Source organism: Emydura macquarii, unplaced genomic scaffold (genome assembly GCF_026122565.2).
Source record: "Emydura macquarii macquarii isolate MOO-44397 ecotype Brisbane River unplaced genomic scaffold, CSIRO-AGI_Emac_v2 contig_1230, whole genome shotgun sequence".
Classification (NCBI taxonomy): domain Eukaryota; kingdom Metazoa; phylum Chordata; order Testudines; family Chelidae; genus Emydura; species Emydura macquarii.
This window is the reverse complement of record NW_027131367.1, coordinates 12,342,298-12,354,619: the sequence shown is the minus strand read 5'-3', so window position 1 is coordinate 12,354,619 and position 12,322 is coordinate 12,342,298. Positions and strand designations below refer to the sequence as shown.

Genomic DNA, 12,322 nt, shown 5'->3' with positions numbered 1-12,322 from the left:
GATCCTTTGGGTCCTTGCAAGCAAAGGGCATGGGGGATGAGGGGGTTCCTGACATCCACACCAAGGGGCAAGTTTTCAGTGTGGTGCAGGGGAACACGGAGGCAGACAGCGAGAAAAGGGAGGGCCCTCCAGGCTGATGAGAAAGGGCTTTTCTGAAAGCCAGGAGCCGGCCTGACTCCACGGGGGGAGCGACCAGATCGCATACCCAGGCCAAGGGCAAAGAGGCAAGAGCCAGGTCGTACCACACACTGCTGCAGCGCCGCGCTCAGCTGGGCAACCTCCTTCACGCTGGAGATGTTGAGGGAGGCCAGTGCTGCGGTGACGTTGCTGCGGATGGAGATCCGGTCCCTCAGCTCCTCCTCTTCGCGCTGGCTCCCCGAGTTCTGGAGCACACACACACGGGCGCTCATGAGCGGGCTCTTCCGCTGGGAAAGGGGGCGTGCACGAGCACGTGTGTTTGTCTGCGTGTGCGAATGTCAAGCCTGCGTGTATGCGGCACGTGTCCGGGAGGAAGGGGCCGCCGCAGCTGAGCCCTTACCTGATTCAACACAGTGATGAGGGCCAGCGAATACGGGATCACCTCCTGGGGGTTGCCCTGCTGGACCACAGCCCACAGTTCTGACTGGCTCTTGTTCTTCAGCCAGCTGGTGACAGTCTGGAAGCCCGCCGGGAGGGCCGGCATGGCGAGAGCCAGGGTCCTGGAAGGAAGGGAGGAGATGAAGTTATCACAGCAAATTCCAAGGGCGTCATTCGTCTCAGCAGCTGGGGGCAGTGGGAGCGTTGGATTCGTTGGTGGACACGAATATGACGCTGAGTCCAAAGACACAACTGGCTGTCTCTCTGATCGTTCAGCTTCCAGCACACAGGCAGGTGCTGAACGCAGGCCGGTCTCAGCTCCTCAGGCATGCCCATCCCAAGCCCCCCCCCGGGATGTGACCACACTCACCGATTCAGGGCCAGAGTCTTTGCCCCCTGCGAGTCCTCCAGCTCAACCAGGACGTTGACCGTGGCGCCTGTGGCTGCAGGGAGGAGGGTGCTGAAGGAAGATTTGATCCCTCGGTAGAGGCAGAAACGCTGACAGTGCCTGCCGTCGGGAGAACACCGTTCAGCAAGCAGGGTGTAAATCAGCTGCACTGGGCTGCTGTCTTCATCCACCCAGCCTGAGAGAGCAGGGAAGGGAGACATAGATGGAGGGAGAGTGTGACTTAGCTAGGAGTCCAGAACACGGGCACCCGTCCAGTCCCTGACTCTGGGCTCCCTTACGCCGTGGTTGCACGTGTGACCTACCAAATCACTCGGCCTGCAGCCCAGCTGATTCCGCCCTCCCCCTTTTGCAGGACCCTCAGCCTCAGACTTCCATGGGGCTTTGTACCAGGGGTGGGGCAGGGAGGACCGAGATTGACTCTCTCTCTCTCTCACCCTCCTATTTACATTGCACCGGGCTGGGAGTTGTCCCGTTTCGACGGCACCGTGTACTCTTTGGTGTCCACGTGACCAACTTCTGCCTGGGGTGTGTGTGTGGGCAGCTGCCCAAAGGATGCCCTGGTAGAGCTGTTCTAGGGGTTACCTGTGCACTGGTAGGAGACCAGGGTCTCCAGGAGGTAGAGGTTGTGTTCGGGTGTCAGGGTGCAGACCCCTCCCCTGGGCGGGTTGTTGGGGGTCAGAGTGATGCTGGATCGCCCTTGCAGCTCCCCTCCAGGCTGGGAGGCTGACACTGTGAAAGTGTAATTCACCCCATCCTGCAGGACCCCTTGTCTGATCACCAGGTCCCGGTTCGAGTCCCCGGTGGAGGTGGTCACATGATCCAGGGTCAAAGGTTGTCCGTCTGAACTCTGAGCTATCCACTTATACTGCAAGGGGCAGAGAGAGGGACATGGTGAGAGAGCAGCCCCACGGGGGTGCCCGGTGATACCAGCTCGCCTGGCGTGGGAAGGGGGAACAGAGAATCAGGCCGGGCCTTCTACAGTGCCCGTCAGCCAAGGGTTTCACAGACCTGACAAATCTCAACACCCTGAGCCCCACAGCACCCCGCTGGCAGTTAAGCAACATTATCCCTACAATTATAAAAAAGGAAACTGAGGCACAGCGATTAAATGACTTGACCAAGGTCACCCAGAGAGTTAGGACTAGAACCCAGGAATCCTGCCTTGCAGTCTCCCGCTCTAGCCACTCCACACACTCCTTCCGCTATAAGATTTACCCTCTCTGAGTCATCTCCTGGCACCCCTTCCCCAGTAACACCCCTTTCGTCAAAGGCCGGGGCACGCAGAGTCCAGACAATCAGAGTCCATGTTCCCTCACACTCCACAGATCAGCTGAGGTCCCACCCCCAGGATCCCAGCCGGCTATTCTGGTTAGTGCAGGGGCATGCGCGAGTGTAAGCTCAAAGCAGCGCCATGAGCTCAGGATCCTGGGGGGTGAGGAGTGGCAGGTCGACTGACCAGATAGCAAGTGTGAAAAATCGGGACGGGGGTTGGGGTGGACGGGGGGCAATAGGCGCCTTTATAAGACAAAACCCCGAATATCGGGACTGTCCCCCTAAAACCGGGACAGTCTGGTCACCCTAGAGATAGGGGAGAGGAGCACTCGGAGAGCGGGGATCTCTCCACTGGGGTGTGGGTTAAAGTCAAAGCACCGAACCTCCTCCCAAGTGGCAGGAGCTGGAGGGGGGTGGGTCCGTGCGGGGCTAGTCGTGGCTCAGCAAAGCTAGTCTCACCACGGTCCTGTTGTCACAGCTCGGGCACTGTCCGGCCAGCGTGACGTGGATGCTCCTGCTGACCTCGTAGCTCGACAGGGCGCTGCAGGAACGGCACTCGACAGTCACGGGCAGGATCTGGCCGGGCTCGATCCAAACCTGCAGGCGGAGGGCAGGATCAGAGTCAAACCACACAGGACAATCAAACCCCCACTCTTTGGAAACAGAGAAGCCCCAATGCCACAGAGGGGACGAGCCCTGGCACCCAGGGAGTGAGCCCCTGGCATCCAACGAGAGCGACAAGAGGCCCACACATTGGGGTCAGGCGCCTGGACTGGAAGCATGAACACACAGATCCTGGCTGGTATCTGCCCGGCACTGAAGGCACACGAACAACGGGTGCAGTTTGTGCCCTTCCAAGCTCTCACTCTGTTGCTTGGGCTGCCCCACAGCCAGTTTAAAGACTTGGCGAGGGGTCCCGGCCCACACATGCCTGCTGAGAAGGCGGCAACTGCCTCCTTGCCGGCGTCATGGCTGGGTCTGTCCCCAGGGAGACTGAGGGTCTGTCCCTCAGCCTCCTTCCCCGGACTGACCCTCCCCTGGGGCTCCCCGCCCTGCTCGCAGCTCACCGTCTGGGCCACGGAAGCTGGCTCCTTCCCCGGCTTCTTCAGGGTGAGAACGAAGCGATAGTCAGTGGCTCTGCACAGCAGGGTGCGGGGCAGAGTGAGGCTGGCACCGCCCTGCAGGGGAGGGAGGGCACACGGGGGCAAGGACACATTCTGAGTGGGGGAGACAGAGAGAGATCTGGTTAACTCACTCCTGGACCATCTGTCCCTGTCCCGCTGCCGAGAGGAAGGATGGACCCTGGACAGCAGGCTGGGCAGCGAGTGAGCTGTGGGGGCAGGCCTGGGACAAAGGATGGGCTGGGGGGGGGGGTCAGCAAGTTGATGGCTCTGGAGTCTGCATCCTCCAGAGGAGGTGCCTGCTTTCCCTAGACTCTGATCCACCCCCCTCTCCGCCAGGACACTGAGAGCCACAGCCCCCCAGGACAGCTCTGACCCACAGTAACTGCCCAGGTGTGCCGGGGGGGGTGCTGACGGGCAGGCCTCCCGGGCTCCCTTTGTTACCTCGCAGCCCCAGTGATACTCCAGAGAGGGGTCTGCGTCCGTGCCCACGTCAGGGTCATATGACCCGCTGCCATCCAGAACCAGGTCCAGCTGGGCAGACCAGCTCCTCCACGTCCCACCTCGGATGAGTGGAACCAACTTGCTGGGGGTCACGGTGACGAGCCAGGAAAGAGTCCGGGCCAGAGGCGTGTCCTGGAGAGAGGCAGTGAAGCGCAGGCAGTGGGTGCCGATGTCCAGTGACAGCTTGGGGAGCGTAAGCGATGGGGTGAGCGTGTCCACGTGCTCTAAGGACACCTGGTTGGCCTCCGCCAGGTGCTCGCAGCTGGGGCCGCTGAATACCTCCCAGAGATACAGGGCCCTGTAGGCCGTGCACCCTTTCAGGTCTACGCTGGCCTCGAAATAGCTGCTGCGGGATCTGGGCACAGAGGAGGGCGGCTCCACCAGCCTCACTGTGGGGCTGTCACACCCCAGCTCCCGCACGGTGACTGTCGTCCGCACCAGGACAAAGCTGACCTCATTGTAGATCTTCACCTCCACTAAGAAATTCCCCACCCAGCCATAATGATGAAACATCTGCCTGTCCCCACCGCCGGCAAAGGCCTCCTCCGAGTCCCCGAACTTCCACTCGGAGCGGAGATCGCTGCCACCCAGGACCGCCACGTCAAACGTCACCGTCTGGTTGATGAAAGCCCTGGTCCCATTGCTGGACAAGGTGGCCGCCTCTATGGGTGCCTGCAGGGCCACAGTCACCGTCAGCGACGCAGCACAGAAGGGGTTACTGGCCTCAACTTGAAAGGTCAGGTTACCTGCTCCGGGTGGCATGTACCCAACCTGCTGGCCTGCTGCTTCATAGGCAGGGTGCCCAGGAAGTTGAAAGATCCAGAAGAAGGTGACGTTCTCCCCGGCTCGCACCCGAGCTGTAAACACCAGCTCCTGGTTGGACTCCAGGACGGCTGGGCAGCAATTGGGGATGTGCAGCCCCCGGACCTTCTCCAGCACCCGCACCACCACGGAGGCCGCCTGAACACTGACGTCGTTGGAGGCTGACGCCAGCACCCGGTGAGAACCTGCCACCGGGAAAGAGAAGTGGCGTGTCCCTCCGTGGACCTCGAGGCTGAGCCCCAAAGAGGGGAAGGTGAGGGCAAAGCTCACGTTCGTGCCCCTCAGGGTGTGCAGCGTAAAGGCAACCCTGTCATCAGTGCATACGTCCTGCCGGTCCACTTCCACTGCCAGCCCGGCCACAGGGTCCTGGACGGCCACAGGATGCTGAGCTGTGCCCTCGCTGACATCGTTCCAGGCTCGAAGGGACATGTGGTAGACTCCCGCTGCACCGAATTCACAGGAGATGTTCTGTCCGCGGAAGAGCTGCTGCTTCTCCTCCCTCTGCAGCTGCCACTCCCACACGACATCCGAGCCTGCAGCCACCGAGCCCCGGAGCTGCCTAGAGGTGTCTGACTTCGAGAAGAAAGGGGGAGCACTGCCTTCCACTGTGAAACTCACCCTGGAAACAGGCTCCTGGACTCTCAGCTGTGTGGAGCCATTGCTGGAACCGAGGACATTGGAGACAGTGACGAACACCAGCTTGGGGCCCAGAGTGGAGTAAGTGTAGGACAGAGAGGAGGAGTTGGTGAGCAGGGGCTGGGCACCTTCCTCTACGTGCCAGGAGTAGAGCAAGTCAGTCCCAGAGGTCACAGAGACAGTCAGGTTCACCGGCTCTCCCACAGCCGTGCTGTCACCGGCTGCCTGGACCTTCACCCCACAGGCTCTCTCCATCACCTGCAGGGCAAGGCCCGTGGCCACCTCTCCCAGCAGGTTCCCCGCCCTCACCTCCACCAGCAGCTCTCCACTCGCATTGTAACAGAACGTGAGCGACTGTCCCGTGGTGGCGAACACTCGGCGCAGCCCGTGAGAAATTCCCCAGCGGAAGGTGACGTTGGAACCCTGGGTAACCTCAGCGGTTAGCATAAAGGGCTCAGCAGATGCCAGGTACCTACCCTGCACCACATCCCTGCTGTGGACCTGAACCCCCTGGACTCGCTCCTGGACCTCAATAGTGACGTTCGCCTGCTCTCTGCTCACTGAATTCTCAGCTGTGACAAAGACCATGAAGAGGCCAGCGGCAGGGAAGGTGTGGGAGAACTTGGCGGCTCCCTCCTGGAAGCCTCGTGGCTCTCCAATAGCCCAGAGGTAGCGAACCCGGTCTCCTGCAGCCAGAGAAGCCTGGAAGGTGACCTCCTGCCTGACTTCAGCGACTGGCCGCTCAGCGCTTAGAGCCAGCAGCTGCACGGGCGCCAGCACTGTGACGTCAAGCGAGGCGCTTCTGCGATTGACCTGGTTCTCGCCAGTCACGGTGACGGTGAGGTCTCCGGCTGTGCGGTAGGTGTGGGAGACATGCTGACCTCCCTGCAGGGGAGAATGGTCTCCAAAGTCCCACAGGAAGGTGGCAGCAGTGTCCCAGGGGACTTCAGCCGTAAAGAGGTAGGAGGTGCCCAGTGCCAGAAAGCTCCCCGTTTCACTTTTGTGGAGAATGGAGACGGTGCCAATCGCCCTCTGAACCAGGATATCTGCTGAGGCATTTTTCCGGCTCACTGCGTTCCACACAGTGACCATCACCCGGTACGATCCTCCCTCCAGGTAGGTGAATGTGATTTCTGGAGACCCCGAAGGCACTGGGTCTTCATCAACGCCAAAATCCCAGTGGTACCGATATTGGTGCTGGGGGCCCGGCACCGGAACCACCTCAGCCTGGAAGCACGTGGGTTCCCCTAACGCTACAGCCAGTGTTGGTGCCACTAGCTTAACCAAGCGGATCTGATCCTCTACGCAGATGGCCAGTTGGCGAGAGGTGGTGCTTACAGTGCCATGTACGGTCAGGTTCAGCTGGTAGCTACCAGCCACTTGGTAGCTGTGAAAGATCGCGGGGTTCCCATGCCTGACAGAAGGAGGCTTGCCATCTTGGAAATCCCAGGAGAACTGAACCCCTTTGCTCGGCCCCGATACCACTGCTTGGAAGTGGGTCAGTTCCCCACTGGAGAGACAGCGGGGTGCTAGGATGTTGGTTATCTGAAGCCGGTAAACCTCTGCAATGGTGGAGACACGGGTAGAGGTGGCGGCATTGTGAGCCGTCACCGTCACCGTGTAGTTGCCTTCCTGGGCAAAGGTGTGAGAGACGAAGCTTAGATTCAGGCTACTGTAGACCGACCCGTCCCCCATGTTAAAAGTCCACAGGACATCTGTGCCAGAGTCCACCATGGCATGGACAACTGTAGCTGAACCCAGCTCCGTGGGCGCACCGGCCACCACGCGGAGACCCGTGACACCTTCACTGACCATCACAGCCACCTCGGACAGCACGTCACTGAGGCTGTTGTTGGCTCGAAGCCTCACGTTGTAAACCCCGCTCTTCTCAAAGCTGTGGTGCACCAACGACTTCGCTCCCTCCTGCGTGGGAGAGCTGTCGTTGAAGTTCCAGGAGAACACAGCGCCGTAGGCGGAAGGGCGGGGCAACGCCTCGAACTGGGTGTCCTCGTTCACCAGCGGGGAGGCTGGAATCACCAGAACGGCCATGGACGTGATGGGACAGACCGCGCGGACTTTGGCCAGCCGCTCCACTTGATCGTAGGGGCTGATGGCCTCTGCTGTCACGGAGTAGTCACCTGTGGAAGCAGAGAAGAAAGGCATCATGGGGAGGAACTGTCGGGGGTTTCTAGGATCATTGTACCTAGAGAGAGACTGTGTCGTTCCCATTGTTCTCAGGCTGTTTCTCTGTACTCATCTGAATAATAATTGTGACCGGGCTTCTCTCCCATCATCCTTCTGTCTTCCTGCCCCATTCTCTCCCCCTCGCCCCTTCTTCTCTCCTCTCCAGCACATGGACTGCGACAAAGAGCCCTTACGAGACCCCGCTGACCTGTCAGCATCCGCCCCTTTCTTACCTGGTTGAGTGTATGTGTGGGTCACTCTAGCCAGCACCTGTACCCTCTCTGCCTGTGGGTCTGGACGTGACAGCTGAGAGTCATAGGGGGGAGACAGCCGGCTCTGCACCTCGGGGCTGCCATCCCCAAAGCCCCACCTGCAAAGAGAAACAGCTCCACCTCACAGACAGGGGTAAAGAAAGTCAAGTGACTGTTGAGGGGTGAGCAACAAGCTGCAGCTGGTTCAGAGACTGGACGTTTATGTGACTAACACAAATACCCAGCGTTAGAACAACAAATGCAAATGTGCATTTTGGAAGGGATATTAAAGCTCATGTTTCAAGGCTAAAGCCAGTCTCTAACTAGAAAGGATCAGGAAGAGATCCAACACCGGGGGAAGAAACGGACTATCTCAACATCTGCTACAGTGGGGGGTTTGGGTTGTTTTTTGTGGGATTTTTTGCACCTTTCTCTGAAACATCTTTTGCTGACCACAGGAGACGGGGCGAGATGGACCTCGAATCTGATCCAACCTGGCAATTCCTATGTCCCACTATCAGCACATCTTTTTCAGCTCAGTCTCTGCCTACTTTGTTGCATGGTCTTCACAGAGAGTGGTGTGCTCTCTACGCAACATTTTGGCATTACAGACGTAACTGGCCAAGGCCCTCCAATGCCACAACATCAGCAAACATTTCTCAGCAGAGCCTCTCTGCTGGTAACATAAACCCATCAGGGGGTGGGTCTCAAACCCAGCAAAGTTTTACAATTCTATTTTTCACCCCATGGATAATCTCCACATGTCCCACCTTTGTTCCTCCTTCCTGATGGGAGATACCAGTTCCAACTTGCCACCTTTCAGGACACCCCATTACAGCCAGGACCCAGCCGCCTGGGAGAAAGATCCTGTCGGAGCTCACACACAAAGAGACACTGGTGCAAGGTATCACCAGAAGTTACAAGGAGTGCTGCCCATGAAGGCTGGTCTCTCTAGGACGTTCCTTGGTGATCCTCTCTGGGATCAGACCACATTAAATAGATCTCATTAAGATGAACTCTATGGTGGATAATCCCATCTGGGGGAGGAGTTCTCCCTTCTTGGGCTCCATGGGACTCTCACCTCACAGTGACTTCCATGGCAGTGTCCACTTCCACCTTGAATACCAGAGTCTGGGGGGTGTCAATTGCCACCACCTCAGGGAGCCCCACTAACTCGGGGTTGGCTAGTGGATTCATAGCCTCAGCAGTCAGTGCCACTTCCACGGCCTCCGAACTCACAGGGTTCTCAGCTCTTAGCTGTGCAGAAGAAATAGAATGGCATCAAACACGCATAGAAATTTGAACAACAGACGTTCCCTTCTTTTGACTTCCCATCTACTCCAAACCTCTGACCCCACCCAAGTCACTCCACCATCATTGCCAAAGGCCCCCAACCCACAGTACCATGACCACTGATTCTCCTGCCCCCTTGGTTTGTCTCACTGCCCCTTGCTACAATGCATTCCAATGCAATGTGCCCCACCCGTGCTGCATGCACCACAGATTCCCAGCATAGTGCATCCTGTCGTCCAAGCTGGTGGCAGAGGTCAGGGAATGGTACCAGCACTGCGAGGTTCTCAGTGGGAACACAGGGAGAGTGGGGACAGGAGCCAGGCCCAGGCATTCGATGGAGGACAGTGGCCTGATAATCAGGAAAATGCAACGCGTGGAGATGTGCAATGGCTGCTAATGGCTGCCCAGACAGCACCTGGCAACTGAGCTGGAGCAGAGTGCAGTGTGCAGTTAAGTCTATGTGGAGGAAAAGCAATTGGGGCGATGGGGAATACTAGGCAGAATCCTGCATCAAGCAGCCACTATTGGACTCTGGCTGTTTAATAGCGCTGCCTGGTGTGTCTGGAGTCCTGCCACTCCTTTGGCTGAAAGAGCAAGTTTCTACATCCTTGTGTTTCGATTTTATGAACAGTAATTTGCATATTTGTCTGTCTCTCTCTCTTTCCTCCCTAAAGCACCCATCCGGGGTGGGAGGTAATGTGACGGGTCACTGGCAGGTCTCAGAGCACCTTCTAAACACAATTTAGATCCCTCCAATGGGCCTGGGCAGTGGATGTGAATTGCCACCTCCGTTTTTCAGGCAGAGAACCTAAAGCACAGAGCGTGCAGGTGACTTACGGTCATACAGCAAATCTATGGTAGAACTAGAAAAAGCACCCGCAGACATGACTCCCTAGTCCCTTGCTCTGACTACTAGACACTTTTCCCTTGCTCTATGATCTGTGCCTCAGCTGAAGGAAGGTATGGTTGGTTCTCACGCTCGCTCACCTTCAGCTGGTATGTGGCAGGCCTCTTGAACTTGATACTGTAGGTCTGTCCGTTATAGGCGAACATGTCCATGTTGTCGATGACCCAGCTGTAGGAGACAGAGGAGCCCTGGGTGAGCTCTGCAGAGAACACCTGCCAAGCAAAGCAATCAATGGTTTACAGCAGACCTGTGGGCTGGGCTCAGATTGCTTTTCCTCCTGGTTGCCTCTACGGCTGAGGGCTGGAAAGTTCCATCACCTTGCTGTAGGCTGGCTGGAAGAGTTCAGTCGCATGGAACGTCAGCAGCCACCCGCCCCCCAGCAGCCGTGCAATGGACATAACGCAACACAGCCAGGCTGACTGATACTGGCACAGGAAGGTGAGAGAGACAATGCCCCATTCTAGCCTGGCTTTTTGGGCCCCAGTGCATCCGGAGGGAGGGTGGGACAGGCTCCCGCGGGGCTACCCTTCTTGGAAGTTTCTGCTAGATGAAGGCAGCTTCATTTTGCAGCTGAGTGACCACCCTGAGGCCCCCATCAGAGGCCCCTCATAACAGGAGGTTTGGTGTTATAGTAAAACCCTCTGGCAGTCCATATGCCAGCATCCAACAGGGCCGCAGAATGGCAGGGGGACCACAGAGATGTTAGGGGGACACCCTTGATGATAACCCAGATGTGATAACTGCAGCAAGACAGCCTACCTGAGACACATCCACTAGCATCCTGTGGGGGCCAGGCAGCACCACCCGGAGCCCCTCAATGGCATTGTACGACTGGATCTTCACCGACAGCTTCTGGGAGCTGATCTCATTGGACACCAGCACATTCAGCATCTCCGTTCTCGGCTCCTCCGCGTGAAGCAGGGCCGAGGAGAACCAGGTATCTGCAGTGTCTCTGTGGCAGGCAGAGACACGTGCCACGATACTGCTTGGGCAGGTGGCCTCGAATAGCACCCCAGCCCTATCCACCGGGGCCATCCAGTGGGCTGTGGCATTACAGCCAGAGAGGATCTTGACGACAATCAGAGTCTCCCTCTTGGTGGCCACGTTGAGCTTCCCGCTGACCGGTGTCGGGTGGATGATCTGCAGCCCGCTGACCTTGGTCTGCACCTCCACGGTGCAGTTCACCTGCCTGCTACTGACCGCATTCTGCACCGTTGCTGTGTAGGTGTACGGCCCGCCTTCCAAATGCCTGCCCAGAAGTGGAGTGGCAGCAAAGCTCTGGGTCTTGCCCACGAAGGTCACTTGGAGGTCACAGACGACATGGTCCACCCAGGAGGGGTTGGTAAAGTTGCTGATGCTTCCCTCCCACCAGCCATCCTTCACGAGGCTGATGTAGCTCTGGCGCCAGGGGGAATGTGAGTGCTGCAGGCACCAGAGGAGGGAGCCCACCTCTGCGTTATGCTGTATCCCAACAATGTCACCTGGATACACACTGATCTCCTCTCTAGGCAGGAGAACCTGAAACACAGAATGAGCCATCTCCCCTTGCAACCACATCTACTGTATTACATACATCTATGGTTACAGTATCTACTATAACCAGGCCACCCTCCGTGCCTAGTCTCCATGAAACATTCTGCCTCCCCTCACGTTATCGGTGGAGAAGAGAGCACAGAGAAAGGAGGAGGAATCAGGGGAGGGCAGGAAAGGAGACGCAAAGGGAAGGGGATGAAGGAGAGTCATAGGGCTGCCATCCACCCAAAATCCCTGGGACATGCTTTAATTTTCCTGGGTCTGTCCCGGAGTTCAATTCAGGCATTGCAATGCACAAGTGTGAATGTTGTGTCTTCACAGAACATCCTTGCATCTCAGCATGAAGAGGTGACCCAAACTACACTTCGCCACAAAAGCCCTGTCACAGAATGATACCACAAGGGCATTTTCTCTCTCTCTCTCTCTCTCAGAAGACAGGGGAGGAGATGACCGGGCAGTACAAGGCGGGAGAGAGAAGATGCAGCAGAATAACATCCTAGAAGCACTTACATGGACATGCCTGTTTTTGCTGCTGGCAATGAGTAGCAGGGGCAAGTCAGCCACTAGTGAGTAGAAGGGGGGATCCCTCTGTAACGTGGGGGGTTTGGATGGGCAGGATGCTGGAGGTCACATTCTCAAAGGCATAAGAGCTGCAAGGACCGGAGATATTCAAGCAGCCTTCTCTCAATGGGCACCACTGCTGCCCGCTGGGACACCAACCCGTGGTGTTGCAGAGCGGCTGGGGGTGACAGCAGGCGAACGGCGTATGAAGAAACTCGCAGCCTGGGAAGAAGCACATGTGCTGCAAGTTACA

General features: G+C 57.8%; 1 protein-coding gene across 1 annotated transcript in view; it reads right to left on the bottom strand.

Annotated features, from left to right (window-relative positions):
* The window catches only part of LOC137152677 (polycystin-1-like), a 57,247-nt gene that overhangs the window by 28,561 nt on the left and 16,364 nt on the right, over window positions 1–12,322 (bottom strand). Inside the window, 13 exon segments of the mRNA XM_067547500.1 lie at window positions 243–383; window positions 539–698; window positions 947–1,160; window positions 1,568–1,850; window positions 2,717–2,854; window positions 3,325–3,474; window positions 3,823–7,478; window positions 7,758–7,894; window positions 8,857–9,032; window positions 10,056–10,187; window positions 10,735–11,493; window positions 12,019–12,115; window positions 12,117–12,291. Coding sequence (XP_067403601.1) covers window positions 243–383; window positions 539–698; window positions 947–1,160; window positions 1,568–1,850; window positions 2,717–2,854; window positions 3,325–3,474; window positions 3,823–7,478; window positions 7,758–7,894; window positions 8,857–9,032; window positions 10,056–10,187; window positions 10,735–11,493; window positions 12,019–12,115; window positions 12,117–12,291 — 6,218 coding nt within the window.